The 24,598-nt window shown below is 43.2% G+C and overlaps 2 protein-coding genes across 3 annotated transcripts in view; one reads left to right on the top strand and one right to left on the bottom strand.

Annotated features, from left to right (window-relative positions):
- DCLRE1C (DNA cross-link repair 1C) overlaps positions 1 to 19,762 on the bottom strand; it is a 34,849-nt gene extending 15,087 nt beyond the window's left edge. The window contains exons 1-9 of one of the 2 annotated variants that reach the window (XM_069978485.1): positions 19,394 to 19,762; positions 17,365 to 17,416; positions 10,370 to 10,454; positions 9,748 to 9,807; positions 8,680 to 8,735; positions 6,150 to 6,251; positions 5,304 to 5,376; positions 3,205 to 3,345; positions 1,940 to 2,041 (exon numbers count right to left, since the gene is read on the bottom strand). In XM_069978485.1, coding sequence (XP_069834586.1) covers positions 1,940 to 2,041; positions 3,205 to 3,345; positions 5,304 to 5,376; positions 6,150 to 6,251; positions 8,680 to 8,735; positions 9,748 to 9,807; positions 10,370 to 10,454; positions 17,365 to 17,416; positions 19,394 to 19,502 — 780 coding nt within the window. In that variant the 5' untranslated portion in view covers positions 19,503 to 19,762. The remainder of the gene's footprint in view (positions 1 to 1,939; positions 2,042 to 3,204; positions 3,346 to 5,303; positions 5,377 to 6,149; positions 6,252 to 8,679; positions 8,736 to 9,747; positions 9,808 to 10,369; positions 10,455 to 17,364; positions 17,417 to 19,393) is intronic. The other variant, XM_069978493.1, reaches the window with a different exon arrangement.
- Positions 19,674 to 23,689, top strand: MEIG1 (meiosis/spermiogenesis associated 1). The gene is made up of 3 exons (XM_069978504.1): positions 19,674 to 19,861; positions 21,998 to 22,201; positions 23,537 to 23,689. Exons 2-3 carry the CDS (start codon positions 22,043 to 22,045, stop codon positions 23,663 to 23,665), a joined length of 288 nt encoding a protein of 95 aa, XP_069834605.1. The 5' UTR covers positions 19,674 to 19,861; positions 21,998 to 22,042; the 3' UTR covers positions 23,666 to 23,689.
- Positions 23,690 to 24,598: the final 909 nt, after the last annotated feature.

Below are 24,598 nucleotides of genomic sequence, written 5' to 3'. Positions count from 1 at the left end.
CGCCTGCATCAGTCCGCCGGCGGGTGCCAGCTGCGGAATGCACAAAGGGTTATCCTTCGCCATTCCGCAGTGTGCACGTACTCTAAATCTGTAAGTGTACCCTGAGGTACGCTCACAGAGTTTGTAGAATTTCACGCCATACCGTGATCTCTTATTAGGACGGTACTGGCGGAAAAGACGTGTCTGGGGGGCAGCGTACGCTACGCTACCCCCAGACACGTCACTTGATGATGATGATGAGGATGAATGGAGGAAAGAAGGATCCCCCCCATTCATTCTCACTGGCTGTTTCGGTTTTGGAGGCAATAATAGCATATGCGTCCGACGCCGAAAACACCCTGGGGGCCATCTTTATACGGGGACTAGTATATGGGGTATGTAAATGTTTATTGTAAAACTTTATTTCATGTAGTGTAGTGTAATGTAGTGTTTTTTAAGTTTTTTTGACAGTAAGAAAATAATATCCCTACGCCAAGAAAGGAGCTGCTGATAAATGCCGCACTTACGTGCAGCACTTATCAGCAGACAGTGGCGGTAGGATATAGGGGGGAAAAAACGCTCCTACGCCAAAAAGGAGGAGTTGCTGATCAGTGGCGCACTTACGTGCGATGCTGATCAGTACTCAGCGGCGTTAGGGCGCAGAAAAAGTAAAAAAAAAAAAAAAAAAATTGGGGGAAAAAAAAAAAAAAAAATCTTTTTAACCCAAAGCAACTGATCAGTGAATGATATTCACTGATCAGCCGCTAGGGGGCAGTAGAGAGAAGTTTGCTGGAGATTACCGAGGCCCGCCGAAAACGAAGACCAGAGTGTTTCCGAAGATTTCCGACGCTGGACGAACGAACCCGGAAGCGACGCGAAGAAGACGCGAGGACGGGGCGGACCGCAGATCTTCGCTCCGGACGCCCAGATCAGGTGAGTATGGTACACCTGCACCACACACACCTGTTCTGCACCTCTCAGCTACCTAGCTGGGGGGTGCAGAACCCGGCAAAACTGTTTTTTACAGTATGATCGCCGTGATGGGCTGGCCGGTACTGGCCGGCCTAACACGGCGATCGTGGGGGTGGCATCGGCGCCATCTTTGGTGGGGACACTTATGGCTATCTCGGACAGCACCAATCGCCATTGCTTTCCGGGCCACCGGGTCACCGATGACCCGGAAAGCTGTTTTCAGCTGCTATATGCTGATCTGTATTGATCAGCATATAGCAGCGATCGTCGGCACGGGAGGGGTTAATCACCCCCCGTGCCGACGAGCAGAGATGGCCTGCTATACATTTAAGCAGGCCATCTTCCCCGACCGCTGTGTGTGAACACACAGCGATCGGGGAAACATCGGGCGTACCTATACGCCCGTTTGCGTTAAAGCCCACCCTGCGGGGGCGTATAGGTACGCCCGATGTCGTTAAGGGGTTAAGCATGATGTGTGTTTATTGGTTATGGAAAAGAATAAGAGCTTGCTGTTGTTTCAGATAAAAAGAACATATTATAGGACCCAGTCTTATTTTTGGAGAAAGTCAAATTGACTGAGCTTTCTGCACAGCATTCAGAGATATGCTTTACAGCAATCTCCTAGGCACTGTGACCTATGCAGAAGTTGTAGGGAGGGAAAGTAGGTAAACTGTGACCATCACAAACTGGTCCCATCTTATTTATATATGGCTGTCATCCTGCTTGTGATGATACAGAGAAGACTGTTGAAAACTTTTCTTTACGGAAAAACAGTGCCAGCTTGTTTTTAGGCTCAGTAGCCAGAATAAACTGCAATATTTCAGGACTTTAAATGGATAATAAAATGGAAAATTTGAAATAAATATTTTCAAAAACTTTCATTTTCTTATGAAATTTTCCTTTTAAAGAAAGTATCTATAAGAAAATAAACATACTTCTAACAAGTAGCAGCTATTAAGATCATTAGAGAATTATTCAATGCATTTACCACTGGATGACGACATGCATGTATCTGCGTCCGCCTGTCGGTTGTCACGTGGCAAAGAATCTCAGGCATATTCCTGAACATATCTAGTTTATTCACATGAACCTGTTAAAAAACACACAGTACATATAAATTAAGTACATTCAACCAAGACAAGCAAACCTCTTACTGGCACCAGAACAGATAAGTGGAGTCAGGTGTGTATCTGGTTGTGTGGACATTATGTTAAATTATGAGCAAAACAAAGTTGATCAACTAGATCAGTACTGAGCTTACATGATCACTAAGCTCAGGACAAGGCAGCAGTGGCTGAGGATTGAGCCTTGCAAGGTCTATCAACATTTTTGAACAGGCTTCTGGGGCTTGTTAAGTATGACAATACATCAGAATGATTTGGCTTCTGTGGCTTATAATAAAACCCATGCCTTTTAGTTAGGGTGAAAAAGGAAAATAAAAGAACAAAAAATTATTTGAATTAGTATTTAAATTAATGCAGATATAATGCTACCTTTGCATGTACAGAGTTTTTAGTATAAGCAGATTGTCAATGTGATGTGTTGCTGTTTAAAATCTGAGGTCTGGTTTTTGAGATATTCAACTTATTCGGATATGCTAGTTAGCTTGTCTGGTTTACTGGAGGCACCCACAGGTCACAGCTTTCCCTGTCCGCTTATGATGCCACATGAGGAATATTCCTTGGGTTTTAAGAGGTAGCACATTGCTGAATTAAGCACAGTGGCCCAGTCTGCACAAACTAAAAACTCCATGTGCAAGGTTACTGCTAGATTCGCTTTAAAGTGGTCTATTGTATGTCTATTGTCCCCTATGTGTGCTCTGCTATCTTCAGCAGTCTAACAGTAAGTGAACAGAACAGCAGCCTGCATGCTCAACCCATGCTTGTAGGACAAGGAACGTGGGTTATAGAAACATAGAAGATTGGGGGTTCACTGGGTCCATCTAGTCTGCCATTTTAGTATTATTGTGATTGGTGGGGGCTCCAGCATTTATCATCTATCCCATGGAAAGGTTAATAGTTGTAATCTTTGGTTAACCCATTTGAGATCCTGAAACAGCATAGTAAAAGATCACTTCTGATCTGTTAATCTTATGGTGAAAGACTGATCTGGTCTTAGCTTGAAATAAAGATATGTAATAGAATACATGGGAGGTACGTAAGGAAAAAAAGAGGAGACATATCCATGGACCTCAGTAACAAATCACTACCGATTATCTTTTTTCAATGTAATGAGTTGTGCGCTCCAATTTACCTTTGCTCCAAATTCCTCACTCAGGTTTGTGAATAGATATTCATATCCATAAGCTGCTTTGCAGTTAAGCCATACAATATGGTAAGGGCTCAGTGTTATCCAACTACGTACCAACTCCAAAATTCCCATCAAACATTCTTCCTGAAGCAAACAAACACAAATTAATCATGCAAACCACAACTATATATCCTGCAAACTAGTATGAAGAACTAGGAGGCTTACCTAAATTGCTGCTGCCTCCTAGTCCTCAAAAACATATATATTTTAACATGCCTGACCACCTCCCCTCCATCACGAGATATGCCCACCACTTGATTTGATGCAGAGTATGCAAATAACCCTTATCTGAGCAGGGAGGTGTGAACACTTTGTATTCTCTACAGGTGAAGTTATCATTCAGCCCCTGCTGTAGTCATTGCTGGGTAAAGACATTCGAGAGGCAAGTGCTGGATTCATGTGTAGAAGAGGACGGTGCTGAACAGCCCTGCACTTGCTGCTTCATCTATTCACAATGCAGCCTGTTTTATGCACTGCACTACCACTATGTTATAGCATAGCAGAGAGGGGTATATGCTGTGCTGTGACTGGCCAGAGAAGTAAAGGAGAGGCAGTCCTGTGTGTGTACTACTGACAAAGCCTAGTTCTAGCCCGAAGAAAGAATGAGGAATAGCTGTGCACTATGGAGGTGACTTCTAAGGGACCAATAGCAATAGTGACAGCACTAAAATCACTCTGAAAGATTAAATGTAACCAAACCCCACAGGTTTTTAAAAATCTTTTGAAAAGAAAAGGTACGATTTAATGTAACATCTAGACACAGTAAAGTTATTAAAAACATGAAAATGTGTGCAAAATGTAGTGTGTGATTTTAACCAAACAATGACAATTAGGCACTGCCTCCCACGTGTCCTAAAAGGGCTTTACATAAAGTGTACCTGGCGTTATAAAAAAACTTCTGACAAGTCAAAGAGACATTGTAATCAAAAAGAAAAAGGAAAGCACTATATATAAGCACACCTTTTATATTAAACAAAAATTATTTTATTAAAGCACAGAAAGTTGTTAAAAACACTTAAAACATACAAACATATAGCACAATCAATATTATTGTGTACTAACAACCCAGTCCATGGCAGTAAATTTCAACCACCTAGATGCCTGATAGGGGAAAAAGCTAGAATATACACGTGCAGATAGATATATGGGTGCAGATGAATACACAGTATAGGTATCAATAATGTATTAATGCACCTCATTCTATATGCACTTACATCCCATGCATAGTAATACAAGTGCCTACATGGCAAAATATGTAAGTGCATATAGAATGAGGTGGCAGTATTAATACATGATACCTATACTGTGTATTCATCTGCACCCATATATCTATCTGCATGCGTATATTCTAGCTTTTTCCCCTATCAGGGATCTAGGCGGTTGATATCTACCGCCATGGACTGGGTTGTTAGTACATTAGAATATTGATTGTGCTATATGTTTGTAGGTTTTAAGTGTTTTTAACAATTTTCTGTGCTTTAATAAAGTTATTTTTTGTTTAATATAAAAAGGTGTGCTTATATATAGTGCTTTCCTTTTTCTTTTTGATTACATTGTGATTTGTTTTGGCACTATAGCACCCTGTTTGATATTATTGTGTGGTGCCCTCCCAAAATTCAATATTACAATGTCAAAGAGACATGTCAAAAGTTTTGATCGGTCCGGGTCTGAGTCCTCAGACCCATATCGATTGCGGGATAGAGCAGGGAGAAGACACACTGCAGCACTCTCCTCTCTGAATCAAAAAAGTTAGACTTATAATGGGCTCCTATGGGGCTCAAGTCAACTTTTTTTTTTTTTTTTTAAACTTGCAGCGGGGAGCGACATTAAAGAGGTCTAAAACACAAATTATACAAAGAGTTGTAGAATCTTGTTATGCATTGTTTAAGATTAATTTGTGCAAAATAAAAAGAAGTCTCCTTATTAGTCGTCTGTGACTTTGTAAGGTGGGGAAAGTAGAATATGGCTAGACATGAATAGTATTAGTAGTACAGACATGTCAAGAGTGATGGCAGGTCCTCTTTATGTCATCAACAACTTACCCTGCTGGGAATCTGGAAAAATTTGGGGTCGCAGAATGTTGTGTCTAAATAAACACTTTCTATGTCTTTCACTCTATGAGAAGAAAGAGAAACAATGACTTTACCAGCTACTATGTAAAACACAACGCCAAGATTGTTTTATAGGTGGAGTCCTGATTTCAGGGACAGTTCGGTAATATGTGCAGACCTCCTACTGCCTGAGGAGGCCATCTATTTTGGAAAAAGGCTTTTGTTAATAAAATTATGAGCGCTTTGAAGGAATCTTGCAACCTTCTTAAAAATATCTGTAGAAAGGCCCCTAGTACATGGGCTCATTATCAGTTGGGAGCATCACTAGGAACGCTCCTTTGGCTGATAATCAGCCCATGTTAAAGTGTCAGCAATCATCTGAGATGCAGGAAATGCCAGATCCTCGACTGATAGTGATAGATTTTAGTGCAGCCCAAAAGATGCAATCGGCCGCACATCTCCCTGTGTAAACGGGGCATGTGTGACCAACGGTAATATATTTATATGGCCGCAAAGACGATGCAGGGATCGTTTGTGTGGGCTGGCAGCCTGACTGATCGTGCCTTTTAAAGGCACTGCAAACAAATACCGATCTTATTGATCAGCACTCGTTTTTTAAGAGGGAAGGAAGTCCACTAGAGGTTTATTACCAACATATAATGGAGTCATGGAATCTAAAGTTTGGAGTCATGTTACATTGCTACTGCATAGTGCAAGGAAATGGCTGTAGTGGTTTACATCCAGGGACCTATACATAACTGAAGTATCACTGCATTGGCGGATGTGCATCACCACACAAGGAAATGTATGTATATGTACTGTATATATTCTACACACCTGCTTCCTGAATGCAAAAGCTCCATACGGGCCACTTCTCCTTTTGCTAATCTGAAGTCCCCAGTATAGAGAACAGTGCCATTTTGTCCCTGAAACAAAAACCTGAAAAGCAAAATAAGGTCATGTTACATTCAGAATTGTACAACATTCTCATTAGACTATAGTGAATGTCTTGGAATGGAATTATTTTTCCAAAAAGACGATTTATCAAGTTTTTTGGTGCAGTAACCAGGTTTAAATCGGACTAAATCCACATTCTCTGAACATGGCCAAACATGGTGTAAAATGAAACTGGCTCAGTTGCCCCTAGCAACCAGATTCCACTTTTCATTTTCCAAAGAGTCTGTGAGGAATGAAAGGTGGAATCTGATTGGTTGCTAGGGGCAACTGAGCCAGTTTCACTTTACACCATGTTTGATAAACCTCCCGCTATTTCTATAGTTAGTTTCTGACACAAGAACTGTCCTGATAACGGTGTTACTATACATCCTATGAACTATCACCAGCTTATAGCTGTATAAAACCCTTACTGGAAGTTGCTTCCTATATTTTTCTCACAATGTGAAAGCAATGCCTGAGTGAATCTATGCCTAAGCCTATATCATTTTTAAGGCTCAATTTTTAGGCTAAAAAAAAGCCAGAGAGAGTTAGAGTTTTGCTTAGATTTTTGCTAGGGGAGCCAGTGCAGGATGGACAGGTGCGGGGAAGCCTCTTCCTGCCGCCCGGTGAGTGCACAAGCTGCTGGTCTGGTACAACTGGTCTTAAACTTTACATTTGGTGTTAATCTGTACAAAGTAAGATCCAGCTCAAAATGTGTGCCAGTGCAAGATAGCAAATAGAAGACTGCATACAATTTCAGTGCCAGTGTCTATCCAGCTGTTAAACTACACGCCCAAACATTGCATGAAAGCTCCAGTGGGTTATGGCTGCCTAGGAAAGCCAGAAACTATTGATATAAAAAGTATTAAAAAAAAAAAAAAAAGTCAACTCACAGGCCATCATCACACAATGCTTTTTATGCTGTTTGATGGGTGTTTTTTGGATGGCCAGCATTTTGTGCCCAAACAACAGCTGTTATTCCACAAAAAAAAAAAAAAAAAATGCCCGTCAAGCAGCCAAAAGAAGACGTTGTGTGGTCATGGCCCTAAAGTGTTAAAGGGGTATTTCTTTATTTAAAATACATGTTGATTCACCCCCCCCCCCTTTCCTGAAAACTAACAATTCCTTCCATACTTGTTATTACCTTTTCAGTCTCCTTCTCCCAGTTCTGAGTCTCCTGTTTTGTGCTGACAAAAAACGGTGTGTGAGCTGTTCTCTCCATCTCCCCCTCGCTTCCAGGGGTGCTAGTGAGCCATTTCGGAAGGTGTGTGGGGGAGTATGAGGTGGAGATGGAGAGAACAGCTTACACAGTTTTCTGTGCCTTCAGCACAAAGCAGCGGGAGACAGAAAAGGTAATGACATGTATGGAATGAATTGTTAGTGTGCAGGAGATAAGATTATTTAATATGTATTTTACATGATCGGAATATCCCTCTAAATACATAAGAAGTAAAAGATGACAATTCACACTGAAATATGGTAAGGAATGGCTATGGACAGTTTCTTAGTGCATTAAATAGCAGGTAGGAATGATGGGCAATTTAGTTTGGTGATGACATAATTGCTTGCTGACCATTCAGAGTCTTTTACATATGTCATAATAAAGTCTAGTTTATCTAGGCCACGAGAACTTTTCGCATATGCCCGTTCTCCACATTATCTGGGGTTAAGTGGGACAATACTGCACACAGCTCTAGCTGCAACACCTGCCATATCATCTGTCTATTGTGGCTCTAGGAAGGCATCTCGCTTGCTGAAAAAAAGTTCTCAATGGGCCTCTTCCTGTTTTGTTTTTACCGCTAACATTGAACCAACTGACAGAGGCTTGGGAGAATATTCTCATCAATATACTCTGATACCACATAAACAGGCTGCCGTACTCATAGCAGCTCTGTGCAGAATACACTGACTGTAATGTTAGGTGGGGGGCCACCAATGACTTATATATTTATGGCATGTTCCTGGATTGCAGCTGAATACAGCTTTAAAATCCATACAGAAGCAGCTATGTTTGGCCTTACAGATGCAGAGATTTTATTTGTAAATCAGTGTTCTGAAACTTTAAAATTAAAAAAAAAAAACAAAAAAAAAAACAGGGCAAGTTATATTTCTCAAAAGGATTCCAAAAGCAACACTGTAGTCAGCTATGGACCTTTTTTGGTCCCGAGCTACTGAGGCAAACCATTTGTCTTAATACTTAGATGCCCTCATCATATGGAGTGCCAGCTTCCATGCCATATATTTAAATCACTATGCACTAACTGAATAGTACTGGCACATTTAAAAATAAAAATAAAAGAAATGTATCATGCCCTATCCATCCCAGCTGTAATTTTTTTTTTACATAGGGTTGGAATGTAAGACAATGACTCCATCCGCACTGTGGTTTACACACATTAAACATAGTAATAAGGATTACAGTGTATATTACATTACTGAACCTGGACAATGACCCGCTGGCAAAAGTGTGATCAAAACCTCTTCTTTCTGTAAAAGAAATATATAGTCAATTACTATCTACACATATTGTGCAATATACCCTTATCACCATTTAGTGCACAACTTTATGCTTTCATATACACTGCCTCATTCCTCTGTATACAAGGGAAAACTGGGGTAAGCAGATAATCTCATTTACTTGATACACAGAAACACATTATCCTACTGGTCTCTTTCACAGAACCATTATTACATGCCTGGTGTGGTTTGTGGCAAACTACCTTCATCTGTAAACTGGATACAGTTGTGGTGTGACATTTTATAAATGTGTATAAATAAAATGTAGAATAAGAGACCACCCTGTATTGCACAGCTGATTCTAGGTACAGGCCTTCTCTAAAAACTCAGGGCAACCTCTGTGTTAACAGAGCCTAACAGATACACATTCTAAGAGCCCAACCAAAGACAGGAAGGTCTGTCCTGATAGCAAATGTAGGGGCATACACACCCTTTTTTATATTTTTGAATAAGTGTGAAAACAGCCATGGATTTTAAGCAAAGCTTTGTCATGAAGCCTTTAAACCATGTTCACACAATGTATGTTTTACATAAATCACAGCCGTTGTTGCAACGGACGTCATTTATGCAAAACATATGTTTTATTTGAATGAATGGAATCCCGGCCAGAGCATATACACTTAGGTGGAGATTTATCAAACATGTCAACCAATCAGAATCCACCTTTCATTTTCTAAAGAGCATGTGAGGAATGAAAGGCGGAATCTCTCTGCTATACAGGATTTTAGAGGGTTTGTCGGCTACACTTTTCTTTTTTTTTCTCCTCCCACTTTCTTAAACGTAACATGGCCAAAACGTTTCAAACCATACATCCAGGCCTTACAAGCTCCTGTTCAAACATTTCTCAGACCATAGTGTTTATAAAAGCCACTTAAAATGCCAACAAATAGCATTATCAGGGCATAGCTGCAGCACTTCTGTTGGATTTCTTCATGTAAAGTATTACTGGCATGTGTGTAAAGAAAGATCAAGCAATACTTACATCACCAGTAGCTTCATCGATTAAAGAAATTTGTGTTGGGGTATCCACTTCAATAGCCCTCTGAACGTAAAACAAAAAAAAGGTAAAGCAGATTTACTATGGCCAGAGATCCAGCTTGTAATGCACCAATAATACAGCACACAAATGCTGTATACCACATTCATCTGCTTTAGACACCCTTAAAGCTAGCAAAAGTGGCGTAGTCGGAAAATGCTCCTGATTTATTAATGGTGTGTGACTGTTTTGCCAGTTGAACTGGTCCAATGTATACCCCAAAAGTGGAGTATAAAGAATAGGTAATAATTAGGACCTGTCAATATGTCCTATGAGGGTATATGGACTTCGTAGAAGCAGGGTCAGAGAATATGTCTATAAGACAGAATGCCATTCTGGAAGACTTGAGCCTTTCTGGTATTACATGGGGGCTCAGACTGGAACCGCGGTAATCAGCTGATCAACACAGTGCTGCTGCATTGAGAACGGGGTTGTCTGGAAAGGGACAAACCCTTTAATGGTTTTCCATCATGTCATAGTCTATGAAGACACGGAACAATACAGTCTAATCTCCAGCATATAAGCATCAACTGAAGAATAACCTGCTTAAAGGTGAAGAGGAACTTACAATGCGCCTTTCCCAAAATGCATACTTTGGGCTTGTTAGCAGCAATTCCTTTGTGACTGGAGAACAGTACAGGAAAACTTTCAGGCTGTAAAATATAAAGAAAATACTTTTATTCTTAGAACAGCAGCTTTTGGCCAGTGGTGCAAAGGACAATGAGCTGTATTGCCATATGAGAACATATTAATAAAAAACCCTGCAGTATTTACTATACATTCCACTAGTGCCACTAGTGCACTCCTGGAATTACTACTCACATGGGTTGTCTGGTACGGGCCCTTTACCATTTGCAGATAGAGAGGATGCAGTCATAAAACTGTTTAATAGGACGGAAACATCATGCAGATGTGCGGGAGCTCAAGGTCCCAAAAGGGAGACTCCATCTACCACACTCCTATAGGGACAGAGATCACTTCAGGGCATATGCTCTAAGGGGGAGATTTATCAAACCATATGGAAGGAAACAGTCGCCCAAAGCAACCAAATGAAATGCTGTAATTGGATTGGTTGCAATGGGCAACTGCTCTGCTGTTTCTTTGCACAGATCTCCTCCTAAACATCTAAAAGATGGTCCCACATCTGTAACCCAATGAGGGAACAGGGGCCTGATAAGTCTATTGAGCCATAGAAGCTGACTGGCAGCTATTACAATGAGAGAGAAAGAAGGGGGTGACACATACCTTGGTTTAAGAGTTCACAGTTTTTCAAAATTGTGACTTGGTTTAAGAGCATTGTTTTGGTGTAAGAGCTCCCTGTACTGGGTGGGAGCGCGAGTGGGGGAGGGGCATGGTCTGTATAGCGGGGTCTACAGCCCTTTGCTCTGAGCCAGGAAGTCTCCCTCACCTTCCAAATCATAGCAAATCCACTTCAGGCTGGGGCTCACATCAGGGGACAGGACTGTGGAGGTAATCTCTCTATAGCTGTAACCCCTCTCTCCCCAGATAGAGAGCGCTGCATGTATGTTCCCACATCTGCCCTGCTCATTCCTTCATGCTCCCTGCAGTCTCTGTCAGCCCTTGTGTTTCCCATCCTCTCCATTACTGTACAGTAACTGATAATATCACATATTCAGCTGTTTCTGAATGTTTGTTTAATTGGTTTTACATGTTATTTAGAATAATAAATATTTGTTTTTGGGGTGCAGAACCAATTGTCTGCATTTCTATGATTTCTTATGGGAAAGACGTATTAGTCTTACCGGTAAGACGGTTTCTCCGAAACCTTCACGACGGCACCACAGGAGTTAACTCTTGCCCTAGGGACAGGAAAAGCACAGAGCGAGAGGTTAAAAGCCCCTCCCCTTCCCCTAGACACCAGTGCATTATAACCAAGTCTTAGCACCACGTGAGTATCGTACATTAATACAACATACAATACGGGGGGGGGGGGGGGGGGGGGATGTTGGTGCCGTCGTGAAGGTTTCGGAGAAACCGTCTTACCGGTAAGACTAATACGTCTTTCTCTCCTCACCTTCACGACGGCAGCACAGGAGTACTACCAACAAATTACCTTAGGGAGGGACCACAGCTTGTAGAACTTTCGTACCAAACGCAAGGTCTTCGTTGCGTTGTAGCTGGTAGTGTCTTGTGAAGGTATGTGGAGTAGACCAGGTGGCTGCTCTGCAGATCTGTTCAATAGATGCACATGCCTTCTCTGCCCATGTTGTTGCTATAGCCCTGGTGGAATGGGCTTTGACCAGCAATGGGGATGGTAAATTCTGAAGACTATAGGCTTCAATTATAGCGTTCTTTATCCAGCGGCCTAACACGCTCTTTGACACCTTTTTGCCCTTGTTTTTTCCCTGGAACTGAATAAAAAGTGATTGATCTTTCCTCCAAGGTTCACATACTTTGAGGTAATGTAAGACTGCTCTTCTTACATCAAGGGAATGGAACTTTTGTTCCAGGTCAGTTTTTGGAGAAGAACAAAAGGAGGGAAGAACAACGTCTTGAGATCTGTGAAAAGACGTTACTACCTTTGGTAAGAAATTTGGATCTGTTTTTAAAATAATTCTGTCTTCCTGGATCAGGCAGTAGGGTTCTCTAATCGTAAATGCCTGCATCTCTCCTACTCGTCTTGCTGACACAATTGCTACAAGAAAAGCGACCTTGTATGATAGAAATTTTAGGTCACACTCTGATAATGGCTCGAAGGGATGTTGAGTCAGACCTTCAAGTACAATGTTTAAGTCCCGGGGGGGAGGATTCTGTCTGACTGCTCTCCTCGTAAACCTTTTCACCCATCTGTTGTCAGCAATGTTGGAATCATAGATTGCCGATAGAGCAGAAATCTGCACCTTGAGGGTGGCTGGTTTTAAGCCTTTGTTTAGGCCTGCCTGAAGAAAATCCAGAATAAGCGGGATGTTGGGATCAGCAGGAAAGGGCGGTTTAGTCGGGCACCAGGAATTAAAGACTTTCCAAATCTTCAAATAGATTTTTGAGGTCACTGGTTTCCTGCTAATCTGGATGGTAGAAATTACTGTATCTGAAAGCCCCTTGCTTCTAAGCATCTCCCGTTCAGGATCCAAGCTGAAAGTTTTAGATTCGCAAGTCCTGGGTGGAGAAGTGGACCCTGATGTAGAAGGTCCGGATCGGACGGCAGAAGCAGAGGAGGTTCCAGGGCCATCTTCTTCAGTATCCCAAACCAGGCTCTTTTGGGCCAGAATGGGACTATTATTACTGTCACCTCTTCCTTTAGGATCTTTTGTAGTACCTCGGGTATTAGGGGAACAGGTGGGAACCCATAGGCCAGGTTGAATGTCCAGGGGTGAGCTAATGCGTCTATTCCTAATGGTTTCCCAATTGGTTGAAGGGAGAAGAAGTTCTTTGTCTTCTTGTTCCTGTGGTTCGCAAAGAGGTCCACCTGTGGTGAGCCCCACTCCTCCGTAATCATTTTGAAGACCGAATCCTTCAGGCTCCATTCCCCCGGCAATAGGACATGCCTGCTCAAATAATCTGCCTGGGAATTTTCTATTCCCCGGAGATGAGCAGCTGTAATTGAGAGGAGGTTCTCTTCCGCCCACCGGAATATTTTGTCCGAGATATATCGGAGGGAGTTTTGTTTCGCGCTCCCTTGGTGTCTTAGGTGCGCAACCACTGTTATATTGTCCGAGAGGACATGAAGATGAGATCTCTGCAAGGTATCTTTTGCCTGTTGCAAGGACATCCATACCGCAAGGAGTTCCCTGTAGTTGGATGATCTTCCGGATGTTTCCTGAGACCAAGTGCCCTGGTATAGAAAAGAGTCCACCTTCGCACCCCAACCTGACATGCTTGTGTCTGTAGTAAGAATCTTCTTTGGAACTGGGTTCCAATGAACACCCTTCCTCAGATTGACTGGGTCTAACCACCAGTTCAGAGACTGACGGACTGATAACGGAATCTTCATTATCTTGTCTAGTCCCCACTTCTGTTTGTTCCAAGATGAGAGAATTTGGAACTGCAGAGGTCTGGAGTGTGCCTGGCACCATGGTACTGCTGGAATGCATGCGGTCATTGACCCAAGAATTGACATGGCTTCCCTGATACGACATGCTCCCTTCCTGCGGAACAATTTTATCTTCTCCATGATGGCGACCTCTTTCTCTGATGGGAGAAAAGACATCTGTTTCTCTGAGTTTAGAAGAATTCCCAGGAAGATCTTTTCTGTACCTGGGTTGAGGTCTGATTTTTTGTCGTTCAGGAACCATCCCAGCGAGAGAAGGAGATTCCTGGTAAGAGATAGGTCCTCTAGAAGCTTCCGTGAAGAGTTTGCCACTAGAAGAAGATCGTCTAGGTAGGCAATCACGTTGATACCCTGCAGATGTAGATAGGAAATTATCTCGCTCATGATGCAGGTGAATATTCGTGGAGCTGACGAGATCCGAAAGGAAGGGCACAGAACTGAAAGTGTTGTACCCTCCCGTCCATCTTGATGGCAAACCTTAGGTATTTTTGGGAGGATGGATGTATCGGGACATGGTAATACGCGTCTCTTAAGTCGATTGACGCCATCATGGCGCCTGTTGGGATTAGTGGAGTTGTACTCTTTATTGACTCCATCTTGAACCTCCTGTATCTCACATATTTGTTTACAGGTTTTAGGTTGATGATGAGTCTGTAGGTCCCATTGGGCTTGGAAACTAAAAATAGATTCGAGTAGTGTCCCCTCCCTAGTTGCTTCACTGGGACCGGGATCACTACATTGGAGCTTATCAAGTTCTTCACACTTTGAATAAGTTCCAACTGAGGGGATGGAGAGGATTGTTGGGAGATTCTGAACTTTTCGGGAGGAGATTGGATAAATTCTATCCTGTATCCCTCTCGGATTACAGCTATAATCCATTGATTCTTTGTGATCGGTGTCCAAGACTCCCAAAACTTGGACAATCTCCCCCTGACTGGAGCTATGTCATTGTTTGTCCTTTCCATCACGGGGCTTGAAAAAAATATTAGAATTCTTGCCCCCTTTGGAATAGCTCCAACGGCCTCTTTTTGATTTCACTTTATATTTGTCCTGATATTTAGGACGTTGGGTCTGCTCCTGTTTCTTTTGGGTTTTCTCCTCTGGGAGAGCCTTTTTCTTGTCGGATGATTTTTCTAGAAGCTTATCCAAGGCTGACCCAAAAACATATTTACCCTAAAAGGGTAATCCACAAAGTTTGGATTTGGAGATATTATCTCCCTTCTTTCAGCCATAAGGCCCTTCGGGCCGAGTTAATTAGGGCTCCATCTTTTGCAGCGACCCGTATAGCCTCAGCTGAGGCATCTGCTAAGAAACCAATGGCATCTTTTAGGAGAGGAAGGGAGTCAATAATTTTATCTCTTGAGGTATTGCTCCTCAGATGTTCTTCTAATTGATTGACCCAGACATGCGATGCTCTGGCCACACAGGTAGCGGCTATATTGTTTTTGATTGAAAAAGTCACTGTCTCCCATGACTTTTTCAATAAGCTCTCTGCCTTTCGATCCATAGGATCGCGAAGTTGTGTGGAGTCCTCAAATGAAATAATAGTCTTTTTTGAGACTTTCGCCACCTGGGCGTCCACCAGAGGGACCTCCCATTCCTCAGTTTCCTCAGAATTAAAGGGAAGACGTCGCCTGATATCTGAGGGAACTGACATCCTCTTCTCAGGTTTTTTCCATTCATCTGAAATTAGTTCTTTTATGGTTTTATGAATGGGAAAACCTAATTTCTTCTTTGCTTTAAGACCCGCAAATAATTGATCTGCGGCAGAGATCTCCTCCTCCTTTTCCTCGATACTTAACGCAGTTCTGACTGCTTTTAGTAAAGGGGAAATCCGTTCAGAAGGAAAGAAATACTTCTTCCTTGATTCCTGGGTGTCCAAAGCCTCAGATCTAACCCCAGAATCAGAAACCTGTCCTGATTCCACTTCAGATATTGAGGAGGAAGAGGGAGACCTGTGTCTTTTAGATGTAATAGAAGACACTGAGGAACCCGAACATCCTGGAACCACCAATGCAGGAGAGATTTCAACCGGGGGAGCAGGAGGATCAACCCGCGGAGGAGGGAGAGGATTTATTATTGGTTCTGGAGCAGGAGCTATAGCCACCGGCTGAGCGACTGGATTAGAACCTTTGATCTCATCTTTTATCATTTGCCTTATATCAGACAGAAAAGATGATCTATCCTCTTTTATAAATTCATTTATGCAAGATGTGCAGATGTTCCGTTTAAATGATGATGGTAATCTAGTGTTGCAATTAAGACATCTCCTTGCAGGTGGGGGAGGAGGTCTGGATTTCTCCTTCTCTTTCTGAGTGGCTTCTTTCTCCTAGACATGAACAGAGTATTTTAGAATCATGGCAGGAGAATGATGAAGCCCCACACCTAGTGAACCAGCAGGTGGGCACCCAGAGAGAGAGAGGGTTGATATAGGTGGAAAATACAATTGCACCACAACCCCCCAGTGTAGCATGAAATGGCACACTTACCGCCGCTGGCGGGTGCGAAGGCATGTCTGCAGATGATGCCGCTGAATCCATCTTGAAAGCAGACCTCAGGACGGGCGACCCGCAGAGAGAAGCCTGTCTTTTAAATGCACCTCCCGGCGTTTCTGTCGGCGGCCGGAGCATCCGCTTCTGCCATGTGACGTCAGCGCGCCACGTTACATCACGTGGGTACGCACGTCGGACTCCGTGCCCCACTTCCGGCGGAACTAGCCGTAACCAGAAGTAGGCCGCGGCGCACGTAGAGAAGGCCGCACGCTTACCGGAGCCCAACCTGGACGAGTCGCCGCCGGGGAGAGCTGAAGACCGTGGCCCCGCAATCCCCGCTCGTCCTGTCACCGGAGGATGGCGCGCGAGCGGGCCTCCCCCTACCCCCACCAGCTGCCTCCAGGGAAGGAAGGGGATGAACCCGATCGATCCCTCTGGTAAGGGGGAATTTTTTCTTCAAGGGGATCTCCTCACCTTCCGACGGATCCCCCACACCTCTCGTGCCTGCCCTTCAGGGACAGGAAAAGCACTGGTGTCTAGGGGAAGGGGAGGGGCTTTTAACCTCTCGCTGTGTGCTTTTCCTGTCCCTAGGGCAAGAGTTAACTCCTGTGGTGCCGTCGTGAAGGTGAGGAGAGAAAATTTGCTTTGGTTTAAGAGTGGATTTGGATTACAAGCATATTCCCGGAACAAATTGTGCTCGTAATCCAAGGCACCACTGTATATAGAAGAGCCTATTATATATATTTATACCAACAAAACACAACAATCACTGAACTAAGGGAGAACAGCGAAAAAATCCAATGGAGTACTCATTTACGAGTCTCCACCGATTGTCCCCTACAAAATTTGAATAAAAATATATTATAAATTATAAATGTTATAAATAAATATATATATATATATATATATATATATATATATATATATATATATATAAAATGTAATATTGTAGTAAGTCCTGCTTCATCTAACCACCCATGTTCAATTGTTCATGGATCAGTAGTGTAGATGACTACATGAAATCTTCTATTGCTCCTTTTATACTAAGATTACTTCACATACCAGGACTGGAGTCTTCGTTTCAGGAGAGGAGCACGGAGTCCTTTCATATGATCTAGATAGGGAGGGGGGGAAAAAAAACACATAAAGAAGATATAGAAACTTAATAAAAACCCTCCAGCAGCAGACAGCCTGCCCCAAATGGAGGAGCCACTGATGAAATAAAAAATGGAGCTGAATTCTCTATGTACTCACATCAGTAAAGTATGCCAGTAAGTACAATCCAAATTATGTTAATAAATAGGTTTATACTCTTGAAAGGAATAAAAGCATAGACCCAGATTTATTAGATTGTAAAATATAGACTGGTGTACACTGCTTATAGTAACCAATCACACCTCAGCTTCCATTTTCCCAGAGATGAAAGCTGAGCTGTGATTGGTTGCTGTGGAGTTTACACCTGTGTCTATATTACACCCTTTAAAAAATCTCAGCTATATATCTTAAATAGATGCAGCTATATGTCAAGCTGTGCAGTCGGAAAACATTTACCGACTAACTTTAAATAATTTATCTCATTTTTATATAAATTTTACAAATGTTTTTCATCAATATATTTTATGTTCTATCAACCTAAGCATTTTATTTATATATATTAAAAAGGCACAAAAAAACCCCTGTCTCACGCACATTTAGTTAAAGAGGGTGACGCATTTCCTCCATATATCCGTAATACAGCACTGGCCCCATTAGATAAGGGTAGTCTGAGAAAGGTTGGTGGACAGGTTGCTTCTGAGCTGTAAGAGTCCACTCAGCCAATCAGTGGGGCAGGACACAGGTGCAGTCACTGACTGGCTGTGCAGGTACCTCCTGTGGGGCTGTGATGATTCAGGACACTGATGCTGGGTTTACACGGAACGATTATCGGGCGAATTTTCACGATAACGATTGAATTCGAACGATAATCGTACTTGTAAATGCGGCGATCGATAAATCGTTCATTTTCATCTTTTAACATGTTCATAAATCCTCCTTCTTAAATTTGCCGATCATTCCGTGTAAACAGTCGTCACGCGATAGTCTGGCCGCCCGCAGCCCCGCAGGTCTTCCACATCCCCAGCTCCCCTCTTCAGTGCACTGATTGGCTGAAGAGGGGAGCCGGGAATTTCTAACGGCTCCTCTTCAGCCAATCAGTGCACTGAAGAGCGGATCCGGAGATGTCGAAGACCTGCTACACGGAGCAGGTAAAGTATGGTCGTGGCCGATGCGGCGGGGCGATCGGAGCGGCGGGGGCGATTGGAGCGGCAGGGGTGGGTGGTGATCGGAGCGGCGCAGGGGGCTGTGGTTGACAGTGGGGCCGGGCTGCGGGGAGGGCGGGCTGCGGGCGCGCGATCGCAAAAGATTTTTCCGTACGATATATCGTACCATCTAAATGCTGATCATTATAAAAAAAAAAAAAAAAAAAAAAAAATCGTTACTTCGAAATCGTTAATCGTACGATCAAGCCAATAATCGCCTCGTGTAAACTTAGCATGACAGAGAGCTAAAAAATCAGGGCCTATATCTGACCTCTATATCACATGTGTCTTGCATGGTTAGCAGCTTTCCTTTGTGTATGGTGAATATTTAGTTAGAAACATAGAAGACTGTCAGCAGGAAAAGATCACCTGCTCCACCTAGTCTAGTTGTGAGTAGTTCAGGACATGGAGGCTGAAGACTGGCTGCATCCACTGCACACACAGGAGAAGCTGCTTTATATCTTTCCTTATTCCCTCAGAAGTCGCTCCAGGATCATGTAGGACATTAGGGAGAAGCTGCTGAGCCAGTGTGATAAATAACTCCCCTGGTATATGACTGGCCATTTATGTAGGAGCAGGAGCAGAGGGTTACAGACTGGCCTGGCTGTATGCAGAACAGCAGAATTATTATTACCATGCATTATTCAAAAACAAATGAATAGATGTGTATAAAAACTCGTGGCTGATACCAGAGAACAATCCCCTGCCCAGGTCATGGCCAATGCATGCTGTCTGGCTCTACTACAGGATGCAACAAGCCACCGGCAGCAGTGCGGAGCGAGGACTCGTCTTACCCTTGTGGCAGTGGGACAGGAAATAGGCTTTGGAGGAGAGATTCTCCCTGTCAAACCTGTCGATGGATATGGAGGGGTATTCCTTCATCCGGCCCTGGAAGGAGCTCATGTTACCGGCAGCTCCGGTGATGACAAGCCGCGATGGCCGGAAGAGATCCCAGTGTTACAAACACAGCACGCTGAACCTCCCAGCCAATCACCGCTCCGCTCCATGAGAACTATCAGCCAATCACATGAGGACTGCTCTGGCTGCGTATTCTACTGCAGTGACAGAAAAGCGCCACTAGGTGTGCTCCTCCCACATCCCAGCAGCCAGTCTTGGCTCCTCCTATAAACTTCGGGAGAGCTTTTTTGACCTCTTCTACGGATGCAGCGCGTCAGTTGTTGCTAGGATACCAGAGAGGGGCAACTGCTGCTGATCGGCGCTTTTACGGTGACACGAACACGTACTGGACGTGAAGTTTTCAGGTAGATCTGTCTCGGTTTACTTTCTGTATAATATTTCAACACATGTGCACACTGCTAGCTGGACGGGGAAAGCGACGTGTTCAGGACAGGTGACCCTAGACACAAGGATGCGACAACTAGACACAAAGATGCGACAACCATCACACTAATGGCGTGCTTCAGCCTTGTGAGTTCCAGTGGGAATATCCTGGACCCCCCAGACGTGTATTTCTGCACAAGTGACCAGCACTTCTAGCATTAGGCTCCATTCACACGGATCTGCAGCAGATGTGATGCTGGTTCCATCATTTAGTCACATTCATATCTGTAGCATAAAATCTGCAGCGGATCCTGTACTTGTGAATAGACCCTGCAGGAAACGGACACATAGGACCAGGTGTATCAGCCACATTCACCCGTCTGTTGGTCATAGGACCAGTGTTATTTAATGGCTATGCTATAGAAGTGCCAGTGTAGTGCTCTGTGAGGCGGGTCTGTGGCCACTGGCTGCTATATGGACTATAGCCTGAAGCCAAAACTGACTGGCTATGCCCATAGTAACCAATCGCAGCTCAGCTTTCATTACTTAAAGGGGTATTTCCACCTGGGTAGTTATGCCCTATGCAGAGTATGCTCAGGATAGGACATAACTAAGAAATCGAAGAGGTCTCGAAAACAAGAACCGCCAATTCCCATAAAATAGATCTATGGGTCACATTTCCATTAAAGGAGAAGTCCGGCAAAATTTTTTATTAAAGTATTGTATTTTATTAAAGATGTGTCCCTCCAGTGCCCTGTGTCCCTCAGTGTCCCCCTGCCATCATCCTCTCCAGCAGCCACAGCCCACACAGCTCTGGGAGTCGGGTCGTGACATCACCATGTTATCCAGGAGGTGAAGTCTTGATGCAGTAGTAAGTGCAGGGAAAAAAGCACTTTATGTACATTTCCCGTAATAAGTGTATATTGGTGATTTGTATAACTTTTGGGGGGCAATACAATACTTTTAATAAAAATTTTGCTGGACTTCTCCTTTAATTCTTTATATATTTGTCTCTTCTCGGTGGCTCCATAGACATTGGATGGATATGCAGCTTGCATGTGTGGGGATTTGTGGGGTCTCACTTCTTGAGACTGTGGGGGCCCCAGTGGTCGCCCCCCCCTGCGATCTCTTAGTTTTGTCCTATCCTGTGCATACTCTGGATAGGGCATAACTTCCCCAGGCAGGCGATTATTAAAACTATGTAATAGGCTCTGTAAGCGACTCAAGCCATCTATTACGGCATTTATACTGGTGCTATCTATCTACTGGTGTCACCTGTCACTGTAATGTTATACAGATCACTTACCAGCAGACCTAGTGGTGAGAATGAAAACTGCAAGATTTTAGGATAATTTTTAAAATCTATAATAATTTATAATATAGCTGCTCAGCCGCGATTGGCTGAGCTCTGTTATGCTCAGCTAATCGCAGCTGAGGACACGCTGGAGTGGGGCCAGCATGAGGGAGCGCTGGAGCGGTCCGGCCGGCCTCCTGAAGATGATGTGATTGTCCCAAGACCGGCCGGGGTTTGACAGTGGTTCCTTAAGTATAGTGCATCACACTTCCGGGTCTGCGGTTGGGGGGGGGGGGGGGTGTAATATGTGGAACGGGGCCATTTACTTAAATAACACACATTACAATGTTGTATAACTTTGTAATGTGTGTTATTTAGTGAAAAAATCCTTTAGACCGCACTACCCCTTTAAGTATAGGGGTATTGTTTAAAGGGGTTATCCAGCGCTACAAAAACATGGCCACTTTCCCCCCTACTGTTGTCTCCAGTTCAGGTGCGGTTTGCAATTAAGCTCCATTTACTTCAATGGAACTGAGTTTCAAAACCCCACTCAAACTGGAGACAAGAGAGGGGGAAAAGTGGCCATGTTTTTGTAGCGCTGGATAACCCCTTTAAGTGCAGAGATGTTTAAGCTGCATTTTATAAGACTTCTTAAAAAGTCGCACATTTTTTGTGTAATTTCACTTAATAGGTGGCGTACAAACCATATGTTAGCAAAGTGCATCAAAAACTACAGATTGATAGTGTATCACAAGATCACAATGATGATAATAATAATAATAATACTTTATATTTTCTACCATGTTCTTACTTGTCACCTCAGAGATCAATTTGGCATAACTAAATATAGCCAGAACCTCTAAGTACAATGTCTGATGCAGAATCTGGTGCCATTACTTCTGACGTGAAACCAAAATCAATGACCCGTGCAAAGCAGTGGTCTGATGAGATCGAAAACTTGTACAGATTCCAAACAGCTGGATATAGGGATGAAGTGGAGTACAGACATATAAAGCAAGTGGATATGGTAAGAACTCAATGTTCAGGTGTATGGGTCTGTAGAGAGCTCAGTTCTTTATATTGTCTTCAATAGATTAAACATGTACAAGACATTTTGCAGTTATAAACAATTTAGATCAGAAAGTTCATATAAATTGCTCACCCACTCTTTGTTTCTTCTATTATATAGGAAATATTACCTATACTGTTATCCTAAAAATAAAACGTATCACCTATCAGATTGGTTGGAGTACAAGCACTGGGACCTTTTGGGCCCTATTCCACCGGACGATTATCGTTTGCATAATCGTTAACGATCTCAAACGACAGCTATTGCGAAAGACCTGAAAACGTTCACTCATTTCCATGGAACGATAATCGTTACTTATGATCGTAATTGCGATCGTTTGTTCTTCGCTATTTATTCGCTATTGCGTTCGTATCTATTACGAACGACCGTACGATGTCTTATTCAATGCGAACGATTTGCGAACGAGCAACGATAAAAATAGGTCCAGGTCTTATAAAGCGATCAACGATTTCTCGTTCGGTCGTTAATCGTTAACTGCATTTCAATTGAACGATTATCGTTTAGATTCGAACGATTTAACGATAATCGTCCGTTGGAATAGGGCCCTTACTGATCATGAGAATGGTGGTTCTAAAATGAATAGAGTAGTGGTTGAGTGTGTGCCCTGCCAATCCAGTCGCTCCCACTGTTGTAACTCCCCATGATTTTGGAAGTGGTGACCCGAGTGCCCTGTTAAAATAGAGTGGTTGTCACGCTCCTTTCTGATAGAGACTTGGCTCTCTGTTCTCGAGATTGTGGGAGGTTTCCAGCAGTCAGCCCTCCCACGATCAGAGAGTTATCCTATATCCTGAGGATTGTGGGTAACTTTGTAACTTTAGAGAAACTCTTTAATACTTTCTTGGCCAACAGTATCCTCAACTTTCCTATAAATGTTAACAGCAAGATGGCTAATCATTGCTAGAAATATCTAATGGATGTGTATATCCCAGAAGAACAAAGGACCAGGCTTGTTAAAATTCATTACGCCTGATACCCCTTTTCAGTGCCCATAGCCACCAATCACAGCTCAGCTTTCAGCTCTGTAAAAGGAAAGAGGAGCTGTGATTGGTTGCTATGGCAAGTTTGCACCAGTCTAAAATTTACACCCTTTGATAAATCTCCCCCAAAGTGTTAATAGCTGTGTGACTTGCAATATGTACATGGATACTAGCACACAGTTCCTTACAAATGTAAACATTGTACCTTGAAGTGCAATGTAATTTATAAAAAACCGTATTACCATCTGCATTATATATCTGATAAAAGGGAATAAATATTGCTTTCTTTTCTCAGGTGGATCGCTGGCCAGACACTGGATTTGTGAAAAAGTTGCAAAGGAAAGACAATACATTTTACTACTACAACAAGAGCAGAGAATGTGAAGATAAAGAGGTTCATAAAGTAAAAGTGTACGCCTACTAAATAAATGTCCATACATTGCCCTGAGCTTTTCTTCATGCATTACTTTTTAAAATCGTACAGCTGTGTGTTTGTGTGTGTGGCATATGGTGCATAGTTGTGTGTATTATGTGTGCGATAAATACAGATGTGAGGTGTGTGTGCTGTGACCCGCAGTTGCTAGATGGTAACAGCAGTGAGCTAGCCGGTGTTTTACTTGGGCACTTGTCATTGTGGTGCACACCTGGTACAATAACACTAGGTTTTGTAAAATGTAAGAGTGCAGGGGCAGAATAAGGATAGAGTGCAGGACGTAACCAGAGTGATGGTTTACTTAAGATCTTCAGTGCAATACACTAGAGTAAAAGGACCTCAAAACACAATCACAAAAATAGAAACCACAATGTCCTTTCCCTTAAGGGTTTAGGTTCAGGTCCTTGAAGTGTTGAGGTAGCAGGTAGAAGGTAGAAGGCAGTAGATAGAAGGAAAGTGTCACTTGAGACTAGATAGATACAGGGGCTGTCTTGGGTCCTTGCCCAATAATACAGTACTCTGCTGGGATTGTTTAGGCTATGTTCACACTATGTAAAAGTACGGCCGTTGTTGCCAATGGCAACAACGGCCATACTTTTGGCGCGGTGGAACAATGCCTTACTTTCAATGGGATCCCGGCCGGAGCGTATACACATCGTATGTGCTCTGGCCGGGATCCCATACGGGGCCAAAAATAACTGACATGTCAGTTTTCTGCGGCTGGAATTCAGTGAATTCCGGACGCAGAAAGCCCTGTCAGTTCACACAGTGAAGCGAGCGGCCCCGGCCACTTGCTTCACTGTGTGCTATGGGAAGCTCTGATGCGGGCGCGCGCTGATGCGCCCGCATCAGAGCTTTACGGCCAGAAAGATCATCTGGCCGGTACTTAAGTACCGGCCGAGATGATCCGGCCAGAGACCGGCC

The sequence above is a fragment of the Dendropsophus ebraccatus genome, chromosome 1, assembly GCF_027789765.1.
Source record: "Dendropsophus ebraccatus isolate aDenEbr1 chromosome 1, aDenEbr1.pat, whole genome shotgun sequence".
NCBI classification, from domain to species: domain Eukaryota; kingdom Metazoa; phylum Chordata; class Amphibia; order Anura; family Hylidae; genus Dendropsophus; species Dendropsophus ebraccatus.
The sequence above is the reverse complement of the archived record's forward strand: the minus strand, read 5'-3'. Positions and strand labels throughout refer to the sequence as shown.